Source organism: Bacillus rossius, chromosome 3 (genome assembly GCF_032445375.1).
Source record: "Bacillus rossius redtenbacheri isolate Brsri chromosome 3, Brsri_v3, whole genome shotgun sequence".
Lineage (NCBI taxonomy): Eukaryota > Metazoa > Arthropoda > Insecta > Phasmatodea > Bacillidae > Bacillus > Bacillus rossius.
The window spans coordinates 81294175-81318360 of NC_086332.1; the positions used below are offsets into that span (position 1 = coordinate 81294175).

Sequence of the window (24186 nt, forward strand, 5' to 3'; positions counted from 1 at the left end):
TCGCAGCCTTCAACATCTGGTACGAGTGTCAATAGCGGTGGTGGTGAAACAAACCCAAAAAAAATAGACATTACGATGACAGTTATTTGAAATACGGGTTCACAGTCATAAATAATAAACCTCAATGTGTAATTTGCGGCGATGTTTTATCACGTGAGAGTATGAAACCTCAAAGCTTATGCGGCATCTCACAACCAAGCATAAAAAAGAAGCTGATAACCCGTTGGATTTATTTGAACGAAAGTTGAAAGCTCTTAGTCAGCAGCAAAATACATACTATGATTCAGGTAATAAAATAGTGTTTCCTTTTTCTTTCAGCCGGCGACCCCCCGAGTAAGGCTTCGCGACCCCCCTCGGGGTCGCGACCCACAGATTGAAAAACACTGATTTAGAGTAATAAATAGTACACTGTTGCAGTATACATCTACTTTTTACGTACACTTCACACGTGTAGATTACTGCAACTTATTACACATGTTTTGTATGTTTTTAAATTTATTTTAATAAAAATTAATTAACTAAATACTCACTATTCAATATTAATATAAACATGTAAATAAAATTAATTATTTACTTTAGTAAAATAAGAGTTATTTTAAGTAATAATAAAAATCAACAAATATGTTGCAAGTTTATTCTAATTTATTAATTATAATTATTTATTTAATTAAAATGTAATTATTTATAATATATATATTGCAAATGAATCATACAAACGGGATCATACCCTCACTTATAAACACTTGAAGATACAACTGAAAATGTATATAAACACAATTTTTATAACTAATATTCACAATAAATAAATGTTTTTAATTATATGGACCAGTATTCAATATCAATCACTAAATTTATGAACGTGACTCACAGGTAGTTCCGCAACACCTCTAGAAATCGCTGCCAGAGTAGCTACGTCGACTATCAAATCTTTTGATTTGCATAGCGAAAGGTTTAACAATAAAAACAAAAAAGGTATGAAAAAATACTAAACCTGGCTTTAATTTATGGCCCACATTGTTAAAATTCATTAAAAAGTTAAAACTATATAGTTTCTGCAGACATGAGATGAATATAAATTATTAAGTATTAAAGGACAGTTGTACTATTAAAAAAGTTTTATTTTTTATTAATTACTATGCAAATTCAAGGAAATTAATTTCCTAACTAAAGTAATTGATTCAATATTACTTTATGTAAAATTAGAGGATATAGACATACATAGTATGGAAAAATCAATCCAACGGACTGAAATATGCATTTAATAATATTATAGCAATATGATAAATAAAATGTATTCATACATATTTACTTAAAGCAAAATTTGTATAATACAGTAATCTGAGAAAAAAAACACCACTAAGTTTTCAACCACGTTCCTCTAGCTTATTATCTGTGCACTATAACTACTGCCCTACAAAGCCTGATAGAAGGTTGCAAGGAGAATATGCATTATAATTATTGTAATGCCAGTATCCTTAGGTGTTATGAAACTTCAAATTACTCTTTACTATGACTATTTCAGTTTGTCAAATACAGTATGTCTATAAAAGAATACCCCAGTTATAAATTTTTATAGTATCAACTGTAAGCGCTGTGTTGATTCAAGGTCACAATCAGAGTAACTCAAACAGTTTTAGATAACCGCTTGCGCGAGTAGTGTTTTGATGTTTTCTTGCTTGCAGGGCTATCTACGCAAAATGACGACGCCTGAGCACAAAGAATTTGGTGTTCTGCAATTAGCTAAGAGAGAATCAGTAATTTCAGTTCAATGTGCGTTTTGTTTAAAGTACATACCAGTAACAGTTACTACATGCTTTAAAGCCAGATGACTGTTGGATTAATCATAATGGTCGAGATGACAGAGTTCTTCTTCGCTGATTTCACGTTGTAACACTATGCAATTTTTTTCCTTTAGGGCTTTATAAAATATTGTGTCTATGTTCCGCCGTTACCTAATGATGTGTCAGAGTTGAGACACAGATTGAACAGGCTATTGCTTCCATTATTCCGGTTTTGATAACCAAAGTGTGAGAAGAATGAGACTTTAGGTTGGATGTGTACCGTATAAATAAAGGTGCACACATTGAACATTTGTAACATTTGTAAGAAAAAATAGGTTAGTTTACCTTTGCTTTGACAAATGATTTATTGTAAATACCTAGTCTAAATTAAACTGTTATAATATACCATTGAAACTGGGACAATCTTTTATGGACATTCTGTATATTCCAGGGTAGTTTCATTATCATACATTTGATATATCCCTTAATTTTTATTAAAGTGACTATACATGGGTTTATGTTCATACACATGGATCTTCCTGTGAATATTTCATTTCATGTTGTGTGCGATTGTAAAAATTCACTCTCATCATTTTTCCATAATGTGTCTAAAGAAGTATAACTTCAAAAACAGGGGGTTGTCTATAAAGTAGGTTTACGGACGATAATTTTACGTGATAACGTCATAAGAAAACAATGATGAAAATTTGCATACTTTTTTATTTTCAAATATTATTTACAGTTTTTGCAAATTTAATTTAAATAATTTGTTTAAATATACTTACGAACAATTAGTCAAAAAGCCCGCCTTAACCTGTTTGATATTATAGAAGATTTTCTCGCACGGTGGTTGGCCGGTTCTTGCACGTTCGGCTCAGGCGGAATGTGACAATTAGTCATGCTTTTTCGTGCGTGCAGCCGGCGTTCATCGATTTATAAGACATTATCACGTCATAAAGTCACATTCTGGCATGAGAACACTGTCAAATTCATTGCTTTATTTTTTTGGAACATGTTCACAAGTTTACTCCCTAATATATATCCATGTACTAAATGTTACTATATCTACTAAACTCAAAACAACAGAAATTTGAATTTCAGGGTTGCAACAAGTTTGGATTCCCTGAATTCCTCAGCTTTCACAGATTTTTCCAGGAATGAATGGACAAGTTTCTCTGACCACTCATTACATGACACACTAAGGTAGGCACAGGTTCTTTTACCTCTAGTTATGTTTTACCACTCAGTGTTGATGCTGCTTCAGTGGGAAAAGGAGGTTATATATGCTGTTCGAAAATGTTATTTAAATCTTAAAATCTATTAACTACACAAATAAATTAATATTTACATGATAAAACTTATTTTTTCAGAAGAAAACACTACAAATGGACATCACTTGCACATCTCAGGAAAAATTACATTTTTTTATTAGCGTTAATCCTATAGCATGATTTTTTCAATAATATAACTTTGATTAAAGAAAAAAAAAGAATAATATATTATTATTATGCACCTACACAGCCTCATTATAATGAAAGGGTCCCTAGTTGTCTATGAAAGCAATATATACTGTTTCATTTTTTTTATCACTAAAACATTATGAGATTTCCTTAAGTTTTATTGGTATTTGTTGACCGCTTTCATTTTCCTGACCTTGATTTTCATGGTGTTCTATACATGTAGCAACCATGATTATGTTTTAATAGTTATGTATTTGTAAAGTGCATAAGGCACCCATTGAAAAATGATGAATTAAATAAACACTTTAATTTAATAGATATGAAATATTTATTTAAAAGTGAATTTCTTTTAATGTTGTGCAAATGAAAATTATTTCTGATTTTATATATATATAAAAATATATACAGTAAGTCCTCGGTTTACGTCGGGGTTACGTTCCTGAAAACCACGACGTAAATAGAAACAGCAAAATGAGTTATGTTTCATGCCACCGGCCGACCACGGCCCAAGGTCGGCCGGAAGCGCTGGCATACAGACGTGACAACGGGCAATTTTATCAGCAAATTACAACCGACAGCGTGGGAAACAAGTCCAACTAGTACTTCTCAGCTTTATAGAATGGTTATTTAACCAGCTGCTTTATTACCTTTATTGATTGAAATATAAAAACAGATATATAGTCGTTTGGAAGACATCTTATGAAGAAAAAATCATAAATTGCAGTGAGCTGATACTGTAGGCCTACTACAAACGCATTTAATCACGATAAAGTTAACAACGGCACGTTTAAAACTCCGGCCAACTCAATGATATCATAGCGACTGAAGTGTAGAGCTGTAGCAAACCGTATGTATTCGTTACTGAGTAACGGGTGCGGCATCTAGTAACGAGTAACGAAACGTTACACACGAATGCATTTCGTTACTCGCATTTTTCGTGTTTTACGCATGCGCGCGCTTATTCGTTACAAAGAACGATGTTTGTTTATTAAGAAAAGTATAATTTGGAAATTCGTCGTCCAAGTTTTTTACTGTTTATTAAAGGTATTGTGTGTGTAGACAAAGTTTGAGATTGGAACAGAAACAATGTAAGAAAGTATTTTTTACAAATTATAAATATGTATGTTTTTGTTTTTTATTATCGCGTATTTTCACGTTTTTTGTTCTTATCTTAAAAGAGATATTATAATAAAGCTGCTCTAATGAGATTTTATTGTTTCTTGGTTAACAAAAGCTGTTAATTATCAAATACTTTTAATTGTTTATATTCAATTTATTATTATTTACGCGACGTCATACTGTACGCGTACGAAATACGACTCAATTCGTTGCTGTTACATAACATAGCATGTTATGCGGTATCAGAAGTAACGAGTAACGATACGAAAGTAACGAGTACTAATTGTTATAGTAACGAATACATACGGGTACACTTTTTTTAGTTACTTTTACACCTCTACTGAAGTGCCAAGGAGTTGGACGAAAAGGGGTAGGAGAAAATGCTGTGTCGTTGCGGGAAGTAGATAACACTTCTACGTGCGAGATACGTGGGTGGCCGAGCGGGCGGGCTGGTAGTATTGCATCACCGCGCGGAGAGCAGCGGAGAGCAGGAAGCGTCCCTCATGATGTATGATAAGGCGGTGAAAGTGTAGCTTACGCTACATAGCATAAATTAACTACCGAAGGAAACAAAGAATTATAAACGAATTATATACGGTTTCTTGGTTAAAATAAAGATTTACGGTCATTGTAAACGACGTTATTGTGAATCGGCGACAACTTAAATTGAAACATGAGTACTCAAACATTAGCGACGTTAATCCGAAACGACGTAAATCGGTACGACGTAAATAGAGGACTTACTGTATGTTTATTTATATATAAGATAAAAAAATATTTGATGAAAAAATTGTTTTTAATGAACAACCTCTTGAAAAACTACATTGCATGTCAATTGTGTCTGGTCATTCAACAATCTTCCTTGCTGTGTATTTGATTCCTTATACACCAGGATGGCAACCATATTGGAAGTATGATTCGTATGAAGGTGCCTAATTGAATATACATAGTTTGCAACAACATTAGCATATCACAATTTTTAAATGTGCCTTAACTATTCGTGATCAATTTAATCCTCTCATTAGCACTGGAAAATTGAACCAACAGTGGTTGGTAGATTCCTATTTGCAAGTGGAGACCCACAACTTGAATTATATTAAATAGATATACACAGCCAAAAAGGTGAAATACTAAGCCACAACTCGCTACTTTATCACTGAAAGATGCTGAAACTAACAGCCACGTCAAAATATGACATCATGCACTCATGCATATTATTTTTGTGCCACGGACTATGCTATGAGGAACGGGTTAGCAAAGAGCAATGAAAATGTTACACCGTAGGCGCAGGAAAACAGAATTCATACAGCATTACAGAGTCAGTCAGTGAGTCAGTGATGTGAATATTTATTATATTTTATGAACTCTGCATCATATAAAAAAAAGTATGTAATAATATAAGTTAATTTTACCTAATTATTCTTCAAAACTAATCAATTACAAAACGAACAATTACTAAATGGATCTAGACAGATGATGTTACCTTCCATTTTGCCATCCTGCTCACCAGCATCTCGGGTGTCGACCACGACGGCACAGCAAAGCCAGTGCCCGAACCTCTTTCCCATGTGATAGAAGTGCCAGTATGTCTCGAAAGTGCCAGCCACATCTGGAAAACACAAGTCATTGAACCAGCTGTTTCCAATTCTTAGTTACATGCAGATGACACCAAAACGTGTAGTTTGCTGCTTAATCAACAGCCTGGATACCACATGCACCACCACTTAATAGTTGAAAGTTTCTGCAATAGTGTAGTTATTTATGAAATATTGTTTATTTCAACAACAAACTGTATTTCCTATGTTGACAGCTCAAAGTTGCAAGCCTTGTTTAAAACTTGACATGAAAACGTTTATAAAAAAAAAAAGTCTGAGCAAGCAAAAGAGAGTTAGAGTTGATAAGTTCAATAATTGATCAATTGTTGCTGACTTTATTTTGAAAATAATATTCCAACTTTCAAAATATGTTTATTGAGATATTTATCTATGTATGTACTTGAACATTTTTTAAGGCAACTGAGGCAGTACAGAGGAGCATCGATTATTCAAAACAATTGAGGGTGTTTGAATAACTGATTTTTCAGATAACCGTTAATTTACAAGAAAAATTTGTATTTCAAAGGAACATTACATATGAAACAAAGAAACACTGATATTAAACACACAGTGTTTATGTTTGTAAGAAACTTTTTTTAAATATATACCTCACATAAAACAGTAAGAGTACATCAAAGAAAGCCTACATTTTGAGAAAGTAAGACCAAAATTAACTTTTGCTTCAGAGTTCAAACATTGTTTTCTTGCCGCTAAATATTGCACTAAAGCCATCTAACGGGATTCTGTGGCAAGTAAATTTGTATTTGCAGACTGGAAAGATTTTGTTGAATCTTTTGGTTGATCAGTATTCGAATAGCAGATGCTCTATTTTAGTTAGTAAATTATAGTGAAATATAATCTCAGTTTTCAAAAGAATAATAAAGGTAACGAACGTTTAGAGAACAGATGACAGTGTGACACATCTTGTATGTTTAGGAAACTGTGTAGAAATTTTGCATACACTTTACAGTGAAACCTCATATCCAAGTTCTTACTATTTAAGATAACCTGCAAATTACGCAGTTTTCTTAAAATATATTTAATTTTACATAATTACACTGCCAGGAAAGTTTACATCCCATTTTTCAAATTTACGTATCATAACATTGACAATTGATGCCATCGACTAGCTAGACGTAAAATACATCTATGTTTTAGTGTAAATTTTTCTGTAAATTACACCGAACACTTTAGTACCTATTACATACAACCTTAAGACCAATTTGCACACAGCAGTGTCGCGACAGTGCCATGGCCGGCCCTTGAATCCACCGACAAGGTTGAAAACATTCTTCTAGGAAATCGAAGAGTTTTGTTTCCACTTGCCCGGTGCGTGTCCCTGCCGCTGCAAACAGTGCTGTCACTGTCACCGCACCGTGACCGCCAGAGTACTTGCGGATGATATTTCCTAGTTTCACGGCCGTGCAACTGGTGGACATTTACAAGTGTGGTTGTCAGACTGATGAAACACTGTCCATTGTGAACAAAAATTGATAAGAGATCAGGGTCAATGAAGTTACCTGCCGACCACAGCACTGTCATGTCACTGGTGTGTATAAATCATTCTTTATGCAGTGTTTGTATAGATAGCTGGGATAAATTTTTTTTAACTAGACAGTTTTTTTTAGACTTTGGTTTAACCATGTTTTTTGGTTATCCATGGACCCCTTACCAGTCATTACCCCGAATAATCGGGAGTCAACTGTAACAAGTTAAAAGAAAACTACTGTTCATTTTAATTCAATTGAGTAGGTACAACAAACTCAACTTTCAAATTGAGTCAAAACTACTCGCTCAATTAGGCTTGAGTTTACGAGTCTTAACCCATTTCAATTTATAACTCTTAAATAGTACCAATTTTCTCCTCTTTGTAATTAAACCCCAATTTTAGACCCCATAAGTTATGGCATGCTAAAGATATTTTAACTATTTTAAGAACACAAAGTTGGTAAAACAGTGCAAAGTACTAATGAGCCCTTACAGCTTGATTAAGTAATGAAGTTTTAGAGACAACTCGTGAAACTCTAGCCATTCATGTTGCCAGATTTTTATATGCATCATCATTTTAGTCTTTCAAGTGACTTGTTAAACAATGGCATCCTCCCCCCCCCCCCCCCCCCCCCCATGTTTCTGCAATTAAAATTGTAGGCTTGTGCATCATCTTTCCTGAAACCCATTTCATGTTCAAAAATCATTTCCTGCATCCTTATTCATACAACACACAAACCACAAAGTTACAAAACAGGCAGACCATTAGTAATGTTGAAAAGACACTGGAATATGACTGAATATAACTGATAAGGATTGGTTTCCTGAACAATACTTAAAATGTCGATATCCCATAAATACACACCTGGAGGTTTAAAGTTGATGCTAATGTGACCCTTCTCTCCAGGGTTCAATATTGGGCAACATATAGCAGTATCTTCTGGCTCCAAGCCTGGAGTGCCCCAAGTCAAACGCAGTTCTGTCTGAAAATTAAACCACAAATGTACTTAATCTAGCACGTGATCTTGAACGGGTGTAGGTCGATAGTCATGGAGAACGGAGATCGACTCGAGCCCTAACGGGACCTGCCAGGATGCGCCAGCTGGCCTTCACCCCTCGGCGCGAGCAGTCGTGTGCGACTCGCGGAGTTCGGCGATCGGCGTTCGTGTGCGTACAGGACAGTCGTGTGCGTACCGACGTCACGACCACCGAGAGAGAGGAGTCTCGTGCTGTGAACTGTCCCACAGCAACCACCACTTTTAAAGGTTAGTTGGCGCCCTCAGACACCACCCAACCACGCATCAACATCTATATATATAGTCGTCCTGCCGATGTTGATGCATATATATATATATATATATATATATATATATATATATATATATATATATAGTGTGTTGTACGTGAATACGTGTACGTAACAGATAATATTTTCTATACAAAATATAAAATATGCTATTTAATGTATGTTATAATCATGTTTTAACACTAAGAAGTCCTTCGGTTTTCAATGTTTTTATTTTAACACCATATACATATATTCACTGTTATTTTACACTAATTTTTACATATGCAATCAATGGATTTTGACGAGAGCTGACGACTGAAACTTAAAGGAACGTCATAGTTTTTCAGAATCACTGGAAATCTTGAAACGCAGCAAACTGACCTTTAAATGGCGGTGCTTCCCCCTCCACCCTGCGCGATGTGTTACAGCCCTCACTTAGAGTAACAAATTCTTTAATCCTTTAGCTATCCAGTCGTGTAATTAAATTTTGGATGGAGATTATTGATATGTAGCTGCATCACCAAACTTTATCCCCCGATTTTGTTATTATTCTTTTTTTGGATTGCCTCCCACTATGGAAGCAATTTTAGACGTATTCACATATATATAAAAAAAATTAAAGTCGGTAGAACCTAAAAAGGAAGTCAACATCACAACAATTTTGTGCAACCCGATTCAAAAGCTAACTTTTCACCCTTGCTTGATTTATACAGGTAAGTAACTTAAAATCTTAACATACTAGCAGCATTGAACAAAATTGGAATAATTAACTAGGTATGATTTTAATTCATGCAATCTCCGTAAACATGTAATTAATTTATCTATCATGCTGTTTTTTTTCAGCAAAATTAAAATTTGATGCCACAGTTTCTTGACAAAAAATTTAAATGCTTTTAAGAAATTAAGAACTAACATATAGAATTTATTTGTGAAAGAAAAAAATTATGTATGTATACAGCGTATGAATTCGACCGACAAACTCTGACCGCATATTCAACACGATAAAATAAGTTGAAAACATATACAATTTATGGTCTAAAGTGCTTTCCAATGTTGGTGTATAACTTCAAAGTTGGATCTGAACAATAATTTTATTGTAAATAATAGAGAAAGAGTTGCAGGAACACTGAGCATGAGCATCTGGATTATGTTTGACTGAATGAAATTCTGCAACAATCGCAAATTTTGTTGTGGCTGTCAAATCATTTCATGGAAATAATTGTAGGTAGTAACGCATCACACAAATATGAAAAAAAAAAAAGTTTACGATAGTGAGAAGTTTGTGGTTGTAGATCATTAATTAGTTAAATTTTTTCAGATGCTTAAGCCCACCTTGAACGAAGCCTAATTTCTGTTATACCCACGGGTACAAATGTGGGCATGACAGTATGTATAGCCGAAGAGAAGAAAAAATTCATAACTTCATACACACAATACTTAAAATGGTAACAGAAAACAGCTAATGCAGTTTCAGATCAAAGCAAGCATATCAGGGTAGGTTTAACATATTGGCTATTTAACCAAATACTGAAAATATACGAAAATTGAAACCATTTATTCTAAAATTATGACTTCTAGTGAATGATTTTATACATTTTATCTTCTACTCATCACTTGCAAAAAATATAACTAAACATTCTTAGCATTTAAAAAAATACAGTGCAATTTTAGACTTAATGAGATCCATTTTTCCTTGACTGGTTAGTTTGAAAATATAGTAATATAAAATTATAATGATACAAGGGAATTTGAGTTTACTTTAATGTAATTTATTTATGATATATTCATAATATTAGATTAATTACCTAGACAATAGACAGCTCACTGAGCTAATTCACAGTAATAACAGTGCTATTTTCACCATAAGAGTTTAAAATGCTACTGATTCACATTTTTTTTTAATACGCATAGTTTAAGACAGTAGAAGTACCTATATTAAACTTAAATCCTATGTGAAAGACAACCATCTCATATTTTAAATTTGGTAATTGGTGTGCAGTTCCTAAGAAGTGTTTGTTTATTCATCAATAATTTATGTACATTCATTTCCAAATAAAAGTATGTGTTTTAATTAGAGGATTAATTATTTGTTTAAGTTGCAATTATATTTATTTTTATTGTAAGTTAAAAATAAAGTCTCTAAGCCTACAAAATAACCAAAGCAATTGACTGAGCTATTTATTTATTATTGGGGATGGGCTAATATAATCCTCAAATCCCATCAAATCCTTAGTATTTGAAGGATTCAATTTAGAGGAAAAAGATTTCAAAAATAATTTTTAGAGGAAATACAGTAAATTAAAAATTACACACTGATAATCTCTTAAGTTTTCTAAGTAAATTTTTTTCTTCACACCTATCCTGTTACCATTCCCCTTAAGACATTGTAATTTTAACATGTAATTATTAGAAAATGACAGGAATGGCATTTTTTCTTCGGGACGGGATTGAGAGCAACAGCATTGAAATTACAGTATTTACCCAATGGGTCAGAGATTTTATGGTGATTTTTTTGTTGAGTAAAATGTACTGCGAATAATATGCAAATTTTCCATTTTGGGTACAAAAAAAATTAACATTGCACTGTTGTGGTTGACTAAACTGTGTTGGTTTTTAATAATAATGTCATGAGTAAATATAAATTGTTTAATTGCATGTAAGGCAACATGAACTCCACCATTAAGCTACGTTGGGTGGATACCCAGCCGGTGCATGTGACGTGGCTGTTTGCAGTGGGTGGGGGCTCAGCAAGAGGCGGAATCTAAAAATAAACCGGAGGGAGAAAGAGGGAGGGGAGGGGAGGGGAGGTGAGTGTGTGTATGCGAGTGAGTGAATGAGTGTGGCCATGCAGCAGTGGCTCTCTCCCCCCCTCAACGTTGCAAATGTCCATGAAAACATATACAATACAATTATACTCAATCATCACGTTTTTGCATGAGATTTCCACGCTTTCTACTGCAACATTTAATTCATTACAAAATTGCTATAAAGATTGTATTTGTTGTTGTTATTGAAGAAAGGCGATCTTTTCTCTCTTGGGGAAGGAAATTTAGGGGGACGGAAAAATTTTTCCTCTGTATGTTTTGTTAGATTGAGTGAAGAAGAGGGGGAAGGAGAGGAAAGGGTCATAAAATATGGATAGGGGGATGGCATGTTTCTTATGTGGCAATCAGCTGAAACATGGACTGGATTATAAAAACTTATTAACATGGAAAACTTCTTAAAAGGGAAATAGTACAGATCAGTTGCTACATAAATAAAATCATTAAAATTACATACTTAGGTTATGCACTGTATGTTCAGCTTTCTCTTTTAAAATCTGACCATTTGTGGGGATTTCATTACCACAAATATCTTTTGTTGGTTAAAAGCATAGCATTACTTTTAAATGTTTATTATTGAATTAAGTAATTATTCAAAATATTGAATTACCTTAAAAGGTTATAAGTGACCATGAAAACCACATATTGGAGACCCTTAGAGGCCCTGGCGTAACATGTACAGTGTTTGCCTCTCTAATTTGATTTTTTATTGGTAGTAGACACCTGTAGGAAGGCCCATATGTATTAGCTCTATCATTACCAATGGCAAAAGTGAGTGGCGAAAAAATTAATGCTTGTGACAGAAACATTAAAAACCATAAATTGGAGGCTCTCAGAGAGATTGATGCTACCTGTATGGTGTAGTTGCCTCTTGAATTTTATATTTTAATGGTAGTAGACACCTGTAGGATGGCCCTTAGGTCTATTGACATCATTGCACATTTTGATGTAAAAAAATAAAAACCGGGGCAGAATTTGCCTTATTTGTGTGTAATCACATAGGGTGTTGTCCCAAGCTCTCTTTACAATGATGCACCCAGGCTGTAAATAGCTCCAGCGGATAGAGCTAACTTCAGCACAGTTAGTATTCTTGGCACTGGTGTTAACCTCTGTGTTTTTACAGCATTCTTTAATTTTGTTAGAAAGGTATTATAAAATTAATAAATATTTTCAGTACAATTCTTTGTCGTAAATACATGTACATAAATATAAAGGATAATAAATATTTTATTTATGAATTAACTCTGACTATAGAGCATCCCACTCTTAGATTGTAGTGTAGAAGTAAATGGGCGCATTCTCTCTCTCTCTCTCTCTCTAACACACGCCGATTGCCGTTAGCGCTGTCCTTGTTTCTTCGTGTGTTGTTGCCAAACATCAAACGGAACTAAAATTTTAATTTTTGGACCAAGCTTTTTTTCATATTGTATAGCATCGAAATACGCACCAGGGAATGCTTATTTTGAATACTTAACAATATTTTAAGTGTCCGAAAAAATTAAAAAACATAAATTATTCACTGCGAACTGTTTTGAAGTATTCCGAGATGTTTCACATAAAAAAAAAAAAAAAAAAAAACCTACATGTGTATTTCATTCAGATTTTTTTAAATAATAAATTAATGCTTTAGAACGCCACCGAACAAATTTTAAGACAAAAACTGTACAGGTTTCACTTAAATAATTTTTTTAATATATTGAAATGCATTTTCTCACAAACTGACACATCAAAAAGTTGACCAGCGGAAAACTTTTTTTCTATTAAAGATAGATGGGGGACAAAAGCGTGAAAAATGTTCACAATGAATTGAATTAATTTTTAAAAGCAGCTCAATCTCAATTGCTTCTACAGTTTCCGTGGAAATAGCTGTTAAAGATGTGTCTTATCAGTACAAGAGCGCGCTGCAATAAAGATTTCTCTCACAAGCTGCCGTCGTAAGAGGAAACAGGGTCGTGTGTTTAGATAAGTGGGGTTCTGTCCTGCAAGCAATTTCAAATACATGGCTTCCTTAGTCAACCCACGCATATCTGAAAACCAGCCTGCCAGTTAGTATCGCGTCTCGCGACGAAGCAACGTGTTGTGTCCAGTGACTCGTTACAGTTCTAATTAACGTACGTGATATTATTTTCTACATTTATTTTTATTACGTACATATAAAATATGGAAGATAGAACACCGAAAGGCCTAAAGGCGCAGGAAGATTTTGATGATTATATTTCTTTACATTAGAACAAAAAGGGATTTTTATATCCTTACACCCATATTTTCTTCTTCCCCTTGCAGTAATGGTTGTTACAAAAATATTTTAATCGAATCTTGAACATAATATGTAAAATGTATGAAATAAATACGAAGGAATTTAATAGCAATCATGGTACAAAATTTTGAATTATTTTTCTATCCTTCTCAAAACCAAGCATCTTATCAAACATTGTTTTAGACAAAGTTTTGGAACATAATTATATTTACAAACAATTTAAACAGATTTGATAAGGTGTCTACTAAGGCAGTTACGTTTTTTTTGTCCGGTGAAAATATTTTTCGAACCCATGCAGTTATGGCTGGTCGTATCAAAAATTTATTTAGAAAACATTTTTTGGCATTAGGTACTCCGAGTTATACGTTAAAACGGATGCGATATTATTCATATTATGGGAGTTGTTGCGATTTTTCTGTTTTTCAAAAAATCTTCCCCATTTCGACCCAATTGTTCGGATTTTTCCCATAACTTACTCGACCGAGAATTTCCATTACCATACTTTATTTATCATTTTGGACATGACTTGTCCAAAAATACAGCATTTATCGGGCCCATGAAAATGTGATATATATATATATATATATATATATATATATATATATGGGATTTTTAGAACATAAAAGAAAACTATAAGAAATTTTCGTCTACAATAGGTAGTTTTTATTTTAAATTTACATAAAAGTGACATTATTACAAATTTATATGTGTAATAGTATAAAATAATATAAATTACGATATGATTTCTTAAAATGCTTCTTATTCGATCCGAATTACAAAGACACACATCTCCTGAAATTCGTAATGTGTTAGAGATTTGGCAACAGCGCGCACCATAAGCCGTGTACTGCAATCTAAGAGTGGGATGCTCTATAGTAACATGTTTACCGTGATGGACCAGAAAAAAAACATGAATGTAATGGCTACCGATCACAGCTGTTTTGTTTACAGCAGTGATGCGCCATAAACATCTCAGTCACAGACGACCGAAATCAATGCAATGCTAGAAAAATTATAAACAAAATATATTGAAAATTACTGAGGAAGCACACGCTTCAAATTCACACCTTTTAAATTAACAAATCACTTGAAACCCAATTTTTTTCTCAAGCCAATCGCGTATACAATTTTCCGCGACATTTTTTATACCTACAGAACAAGTTTTCATATCCTGAGTTTTTAAAAATAATTTTAAGTTTTTTTTTTTCCAGCAGGCGTAGATGATCGCTACCACAAACCTTCGGCAATCATTGCAACGTCTTCTTACAGAAAACACAAAGCACAATTCACATGCAAGATGTCCATCGTTGCTTCAAGCAGTAGCAGATCAACCAACCTTAGCTTGAAGGAACCTGTGCATTATGCAGCATTCAGCATTGCCATGCGGCGTTGTCAATTTTGAATGTGCGTCATACCATGATTCAACACATGTTTTTGAAAAGTTGTGCCCAATTTACTGCTAAATACGGTATAAGTCTGGCAAAAAATGGAAAAAATAGCTAGCTGAGTAATCTAAAATGTTCATCATTACGTCCACCAAATAAAATTTTTACCACAGTGCTCAACAAACAATGAAACTGAATTAGCTACTAATATTGCTGTACCAGTTGCGTCACATGTAAGGAAATCAGGTCAACGAATGGCTAGTGGTTTGTTTTTGTTGTATTCGTCAGACGTTATGCTTAGAATGAGGGAAATGGTGTATTGTTGGAACAGCCTCACAAAGGATAAGAATGCAAGCAGATGATTGGTCGAAAAATATATCGTAACAGCGTGCTGCATATGGCACAGGTTTTGACGGTCATGTTTGTTATTGTTTTGAAACAATTGTCTAAAAGTTTAACTATAAATAAAGTTTAAGAGAGTAAAGATAAACTTTATTAAATTATTTTATTGCTGAAATGAGGGAAGTTATATGCGGAAAACATTTATAAATGCAAACGTTTTGAATGGGAAAAATTAGCATAGGGCTATATGGAAGTGATAAAGAGAATAATCATTTATATGTTATAAATGGGAACATCTTAAGCGAGTTTTACTGTCTTTACAATAAAATAATCTGTAAAAGCATTTACAGGACAGAATTACTAGCAACAATAAATATTATTGGCAAAATTTACCAACACCAGCAATGTAAAAATTAGTCTTTATATTGTGGTAAAATCTTCATGCTAAATAAATGACATTCATTGAATTTATTATATTAAAAGATAACATATTTGTAATTTGAGTTAAGTTTTTTAAAAATTAATTTCACTATTTTAGTTGAATTTGGTGCTATATGTACCATATTTAATCGCATAATGTCCGCCATCGCATAATGTCTGCACATTTCTTTTTAAATACTAGAAATGGAATTTTTAAAAATCCCCATAAAGTCCGCACCAGACAAAGCAACCTTGGCCACCCCTGAAAGGCACAGTAATGGGATGGACATACATAAATTCTTACATGTCAGGAAGACAAGGCTCTGCTTTGGTTTTGTTTAAATTCCTGCTCAGCCTTTTCCACGCTCTGCACTCCTTCCCCCGCTTCAGCCAAGCAGGGCAGGAGGGGACTCGCATGCACAGACGTCTGCCGGTAACTTTTTTTATCCACACAGTGGGCAAGGGACAGGGAGGGAGGCTAGCCGGCGCCGGCTAATACAGACATTAGACATCTGCCCCATGCCGTTAGTGGCCATTTCAATATAAGATTAAAAAAATATCTTTTCACGCAAAGTGTTTATTTTGTGTAGGCTGGCTGCGGCTTCTGAACGTGAGAGCGCACACGCGAGTGAGAGAAGAAAAAAAAAAGAGTGGCGTCTTCCACTAATCGCGGGCACCCAATTATCTTGACACCTGTCACATTTCTCACGTCCGCTGCGGAGGGTCGCCAGTCACCAGCGCTCTGCGAAGCAGTGTGCTGCCGTTAATATTTTTCAACTGGGCCGAGGGAAGGGTGCCAATTTTACGAAGCAGCGATTTTACTAATGTAATCTGCAGAACCGTGAGCATACATAAAATCAGGGTAAACTAATTATGAGAGAACAATTTTTTTACTCTACACAAAACATGTAAAATTGCGAGGAAAATTTTTTTTTCGGACTTCACCTCATAATGTCCGCACCCCAATTTTTGGTCAAAAATGTAGCCAAATTACTGCGAGTAAATACGGTATATTAACATGCATTTCGGTGTTACATACCTATTTTATTGACATGCATTTAAGTTTTATCATAATTCACTATGAAATATAGTCTCCAAGTATAGATCATCATTATAAGTTGCATGGTGCATGGGAACATTCACTAACCTTGTCCGTCCAAGGCAGTGTCCCATTGTTCATGATCTCCCAGACCTTGGCGAAGGCGGTGCCCACGAGCGCCCGGGACTCTGCCCCCTGCTGGCCATCGTGCAGGACGATGGCATCCATGAGGTAGGGCCCCACGCCGCCACACTTCTTCTTGGCCACCGCAGATGCCGATGCCTTCCGCTCCAGCGGCGGCTGGAGGCACTTCTTCTCCATGCGACGCTTTGTCTTTGTCTCCAGCTTCTCCAGCTTCGAGTCCAGCTTCTTCTCTTGCTTGTGTAGCTTCTCCAGCTTCTTCAGCAGCTTGCTGCTCCTGGAAGCAGCCACACCAATACTGCTGGAGTTTGCTCTCGGCATCACAACTAGTGCCGAGTAAAATTGATGGAATAATGAATCCTTATAAAAGGTTCAAATACATAGTGCACTTAGCCTTAGTGTCACAATATTTTATTTTAAATTCCTGTACAAGGGAAGACATTGGTTCGAAATTAGAATCAAAGCAGACACCTGAGAAGCATTGCTTCTGGGACCTGTCTGCAGACTCCCAACAGTTACTTTGTCTCACATATACCAAAGTGAGTATGATTTTTGTTTCCCTATCACTCGATGGATAATTTAATGCTGTTTCCATCAAAATTGAGTAAAATGTGTCAATTTTTTTCCATTTGTTGTATCTGTCCAGCTATAGTTCCACATAAGTCTAGCTCACAGTAGGTCATTACGCATACTGTATGTACCGTATTGGTCCAAAAATAGGCCGACCTTTTTTGCCAGTTTTGTCAACCTTGAAATCTAGAGTCGGCCTATAATGGGGCACTAGCCAAAATAGTATAATTAAACACATACATTTCAAGGAGAATCACTTATAGCATAAAAATGTTATCAGATATACAATTCAATGACCTAAAATTACGCCGTACTTACGTAAAATTAGTAATTTTTCCAACTTATAAATTTAGTACACACACTTAACCCCAATAACGTATCATATTTTAAGTTAAGTACACATATATGGTCACTTGTAGCACATAGCTTTTAAAAGCTCGGTCTGGTTATTTTTTAACTGTATTTAACAGGCTGCGGTAATTTTATTTGCTTGTAAAATGTGGTATTTACAGTAAACAGTCAGTAAAAACAGCAATTTTGCCGTAAGGTTATTTACCGTAGTATGCTTTATTTACCCTTCTACCACAGGAAAAACAAAATGGCACCAGTGTTGGCAACTTGTAGTTGCGACACGAATAAACAAATACCGGTACATACCAACAGTAACAAGAACAATAAAACCTATTTGCAATATTGGCTGTTTTATGGTTGATTCATACACGTTTTACATGAAACCATATTGGGTTTTTTACGTCAAAATTAAACGTAACGGTAAATGTTTTTACGTCACAATTTCTATGAACTTAAAAAATTTAGCCATTGCCATGTAAAATGTTGGCACCACTACAAAAGAATGTGAAGATAAACGGAAATATGAACTCTCAAATATTTTTGTCAGTTCAATAAATACTAACTTAGTTGAAGTGTTACTGTGGTAATATGCTGCTGATAATCATATTAGTTAGTTTAAATTTATTTTTCCCTGATTTTGAGTGCGCTGTAGAAGGGGTCGGCCTATTTTCGAGGTCGGCCTATTTTCGAGGTCGGCCTATTTTCGGACCAATACGGTATCTACATATGTACCTAAAAATAAAAATTAAAAAAAATGTAAGTTGTTTTAAACAGTCTCAAAACAAAACATAAAACATAGTAAAACTTTATAAAAACACCAAGATTTACTTTTATTAATTTACTTAAATCAATTATTTTTGTTAGAACCATAATATTCTTTACAGTGTACAAGGTATGGCTATTAAATAACCGGACTGAAGTCATAACACTTTTTATTTGTCACCAATTACAGCAGAAGTTTTATCGCCATCAATGTACTTACTCCCCTTGGCGATCCCTACACCACTCCATACGACGTTTATATTGTTGAAAGCAGTGCTGGAAGTCCTCTTTTGTCAGCTGGTTGAGAACCTCTGTCGCTTTTCCTTTAACCGCTTCCACACTTTCAAATCTTATTCCCTTCAGCGCCAACTTGACCTTGGGAAATAGAAAAAAGTCACAACGGTGGATGTTCCAACACGGTGATGCCGTATTTTTGGGAGGAACGCTTTCACAGACAAGGCAAAATGGGCTGGTGCATTTGTCTTGGTGAACGATCCAGGACTTGGTCTTCCACAAATCGGGTCTTCGTCTTCTCACACGCTCACGTAGGGCTGTCAGAACCTCGATGTAGAAATGTTGATTGACCGTCTGACCCTTGGGTACCCAGGGAACGTAGACAATTCCAAAAATTTTGAAAAAGACGATCACTGCTTTGAATTTGGATTTGCTCATCCTGGCTTTTCTTTGCCTTGGCGATCTTGGGCTCTTCCAATGCAAGGATTGCCTTTTTGTTTTGGGATCATAAGTAAAAAACCACGATTCATCACAAGTAATCACCTTGTCTAATAAATCTGAATTAGTGGCAATGTTGTTTAGGATGTCAGTACAAATGTTCAGTCTTGATTCCTTTTGCTCAGGAGTGAGGAGTTTCGGCACCATTTTTGCGCAAACCTTCCGCATGTTAAATGATCCATTCAAAATCTGTCAAACACTTTCTTTGTTGATTCCTGTCATTTCAACAAGCTCTCGGATGCTCAGACAACAATCAGTGCGGATTAATTTACCAATTTGTCCAATGTTTTTGTCCGTATTCCACATTGAGGACCGTCCTGGGTGTCTATCGTCTTCAGTCTTTTTATGCCCTTCTTTACACCATTTAAACCACTCAAAGACCTATGTGTGGGATAAATATTCATCCCGTAGACTTCTTTCAACATTGCATAAACTTTTGTGGCATTTTTCCCTAGTTTAACAAGAAACATGAGGTTAACCCGTTGCTCCGTCTGACCACTTGGCATATTTCCGACGTGTCACTAGTGCGTAGACTTATTCAATCAACAGCTATAGTCAAACTGAGCGAGCTGCTGGCTGGTCCAGCGAGCTCAGGGTAGGGGAAGGACCATCAGACACAGTTATGTTCAAACATGTCGCGGCACGCTCGCAGTTTGCTGGGAGCAACATCAGTCCGATTATTTAATAGCTACACCTCGTACATGTTAGCAGTGAATTAAATTTTTGTCTTTAGTGTAGTTTTGTTATAAGGTTTTATCAATTAGATAGTGTGGATTAGGGACATACATATTATTCTGAATGCAACTATGTCATTCCAATATTCAGTATGCTAGCCAACACAAAAGGTGGAATGAACTGTAAGCACGTACCCCAAGTCGCTGTCCTGGGGGCAGTCAGAGTCCTCGTCAGAACCATTCTTCTTCTTCTTCTTCCTGGGCTTCTTGGTGACGGACTGCACGGAGCCGTACTCTTGCATGCGGCGCTCCACCAGCTCCACCACTTGTCTGTTGGCGAACAGCACGTTGGTCGTCACCTCCGCGATTATCTCGCTCTTCACCTGCAATCAAAGTCCCGCAACACTGATGACTTGTATATTTCCTGTGGGTCCTGACTCTCTGAGCGCAACTATTGTGAAACACATTTTATGAGACTTTTCGCTCGAGAAAAACTGTCACGCTAAAAACTCCTTTGAATCGTCATCAGAATTATAATGTTATCAAAAAAAAATGCTAAAAAAATATTTGGTGTGCAGTAGTTGATAAACTGTGAAACACTACATTGAGGTATCAGCAGATATCTCTTACCCATGATGTAAAAACAAGAATGCTGGTCACGTAAAGTAAGCCTTCAATGACAACAAAAAATATAATTGTCTTCAGGGACCCCAAAAAACATATTTCTAAGCAAAAAAACCATCACGACTATGAAAAAAATATTTAAATGAGCAGCATATGATTACAAAAATTTTCTGTAATTTAACCACGGATAAAAGGTTCACTCAAGTGATTCACTTGTGTAGGTGTATGTAATGCCATAAAGGTTCAAGATTGGACTGACTTCTTTAATATTACTGTATATTTGAATGTCAACGGAACTGTTTCTGATGACCCTAATATCATTACCAAGTGTTTTGCTCAATACTTTTCTACTGTCTATTTACAATAAAACAATAACCCTATTAATATTAATACTACTAATTCATATTACAGTTCTAAGAGTCAGGTCCTTTTATTTGGGGTATTAAATACATTAAAATGGTATTCCTAACTTTATTCTGAAAGGTTTTCTTATTTAATTGTGCCTCTTCAACTAATATTAGTATAAATTCACACATCTTCCCATCCAATTGAAAAATGGCTAAAGTTATTATACTCCTATTCCCCCCCCCCCCCGCCCCCCCACACGCGCGCGCGCACGAAAAATAAGTCACTATATCACCCATATTTGCATGCTTCGAAGCTTAGTCCTAACTTAAATATATTATATAAACCTGCTTCTCAAAGTGGACTCATTTGTTATTTTAACTCCTATTTTTGTTTTGGCTAAAATAGAGTAGGCCTAAAAGATCTAAATGACTAGGAATACATTCTAAAGTAAACAAAGCAGCTTATAAAGGTGTTTCATTTTCCTCCCTCATAAAGTCCTGTTTTTATGATGTTCAGAGAAGGTTTATCAGTTTCATCTGCATGGGACAAAAAAAATCCACACCATTTGGACATTATGAACCTTGACATTTCATTTGTTTTCTTCTGAATTTCACAAACAAATAAGCAATGAACAATAGCATGAGAGTGATTCAGCAACATGTGCGAGACAGATTACCAGCAGACAGCCACCGAGCATCAGAAGATAATATGCAAACTGAACGGCCAGGTTCACTAAACTTGCCACAGGTGCACCAGTTAACAATTTACATAAATTCAGTTTTTAAGTAAACTGTGAAGGTCAATGTAAATTACAGATAACAAATATATTTGTTATTATTTATAACTGCAATAGTATAAAGATAATTGCACGTACTTACATTTTTTAAAGCATGAATAGATAAACCAAATGTTACATAAAATTAATCTTAAAAAAAAAAAAAAAAAGGCCAAAATTGAAATCGAAATGAAATAACTGAATCCCAAATCAGAATACATTAATACACAAAGTATAATTTGCAATCTATCCGGAAAGGCAGGCACGTACCTTCTGCATGTACTTCTTGAACCACTGGGGCGGAGAGTCTTCCCAATCGGACCGCAGCTTCCTCAGCGACACTTCCTGCCGCGCGACCATCTCCTCCAGCAGACCCTTCCTCAGCCGGCCCGGATCGTCGTCTTCCCCCGCAGCGTGCCTCCGCGCCTTCCCCTTCCTGTCGTCAGGCCGCAACGCTCCGGCCTGCGCCACGGAGCTGCGGATCCTCTCCGCGGCGCCGGGCTTCGACGCCGGCTTGTGGACGTGCTTGGGCTTGCCCTCCCGCACCTTCGCCGTGCCTTTGCCCAGGGGCACGCCTTGGCCGTCCAGCTTCAGCACGATCTCGCGCCCCTTGCGCGCCCTGTGCCTGGCGTACTGCAACCCGGCACGTGCAAACAGCTCTAACACCAAGCACGAGGAAAAAACCTATCTATAGGTCGCTGGGAAGCACATGCTGGTGGCGCCTAACATCTACCTTTCCTAGCGTTGATAACACTCCCTCCTCGCCACTATCATAGCCTTATGGAATATACAACCAGGAATTCAAGCAATACATGTGCCTTGTTAGGAACACAGCAGTTACTATTTAGGAATTTACTCACTTTGTTTGTTAAAGTGGAAAATATTAACATAGCCTCTCATATGTGGATAGTTTCAGTAAAGCTTAAAATGAATAGTGTCCTTAATTCAAATCCGAAATAAGGCATGGATGTCTGTCTAGTAATGGCACTGGTAAATAAAGCTAACAAAGAATTGTTCTTCGAAGGGATCAGTCATGTGCATCTATACCTAAGTTGCCATTTGCAGCACCAAACTATGATAAAAAAGAGTTTGTGATTCTTATAACAAGAGTGCTGAATCGACTCAATTCTAAACACTAAATTAAAATTCACACGGTTGCAAAAAATTGCTACTTGGCCAAGTTATGTTAACTTCTCGCTGTATGTGAGACAAACGAATATAACACACTTCTTTGTTTTATCACATAATTTCCTCTGTCAACACAACAACCAGTCATATTTGTGAAGTTTTTCGCACACAAATTAATTTAAACCCTAGGTTTCAATTTGTCTGCAAAAACTAGTATTTTCATTTGAACTCGCTAATCTCAGAGCCATGGATGAAGATATTACGTAGCCCTCTGAACCATCGATGAAGGTCATGGGTATGCCAGAATCTAAGACACTCAGAAACCTACGGAGCAATCTGTTACTGACTCAATTGCTCTCCCCTCACCCCACAATCATACTATCTATCGTCCCCTTGTCGTTTACTGTCTCTCTCCAATGGCACAAAGTTAAATGCAACCACAGCAATAACTGAGAAAAGTTATACAAACTAAAGAATTGAGGCAACTGCCAGATTCATTGAGTTGCACCTGATCTCCAGTTTTACGCTTGGTCAAAATAGCTGCTTGTCATCATTCAACTGACTTAATTCTTACTGAACTTCCAGTAAACTCAAAATATACATTGCATTCCAGATTAATAGAGTGATTAAATTCATACTCAAACTTTTTGCTCTTCTTAATCCGTCTGAAAATGTGTGGCAGTCTGCACGCATGTAAAATTGCACTCGATTACACTTGCTGTATTTCACATAACTAAAAATGTATGTAAAACCATTCTCAGGCAGTTCTGGATTACCATGGAACAAATGGAATTAAAACATGGCTAGCAAAATTGGATCTGCTAGGTTATTTGCAAGATATCTCATTTGCAAGCTATACCAAAACGGGAAAAAAAATCCTCTAATAGTAGTTTGTATTACTGACCGTTATAAATAATACACTTACCTTCAAAGCTTCTTGAAACTCACATTCACTTTCTATGGGCAACTAGAAAAAAAAAAGTAGAATTATTGTATATATATTTTATGAAGTTCACTTTTCTAGAATAAATACATAATCTTAACTAACAAGTAAGGTTAGTAACATTACAATACTAGTGGACATA

The 24186-nt window shown here is 35.6% G+C and overlaps 1 protein-coding gene across 1 annotated transcript in view; it reads right to left on the reverse strand.

Moving 5' to 3' along the window:
* The window catches only part of LOC134530970 (uncharacterized), a 64072-nt gene that overhangs the window by 32822 nt on the left and 7064 nt on the right, over positions 1-24186 (reverse strand). The window contains exons 3-8 of the mRNA XM_063366361.1: positions 24027-24068; positions 22244-22606; positions 20422-20609; positions 17105-17414; positions 8309-8426; positions 5844-5969 (exon numbers count right to left, since the gene is read on the reverse strand). Of these exons, the coding sequence (XP_063222431.1) occupies positions 5844-5969; positions 8309-8426; positions 17105-17414; positions 20422-20609; positions 22244-22606; positions 24027-24068 (1147 nt within the window). The remainder of the gene's footprint in view (positions 1-5843; positions 5970-8308; positions 8427-17104; positions 17415-20421; positions 20610-22243; positions 22607-24026; positions 24069-24186) is intronic.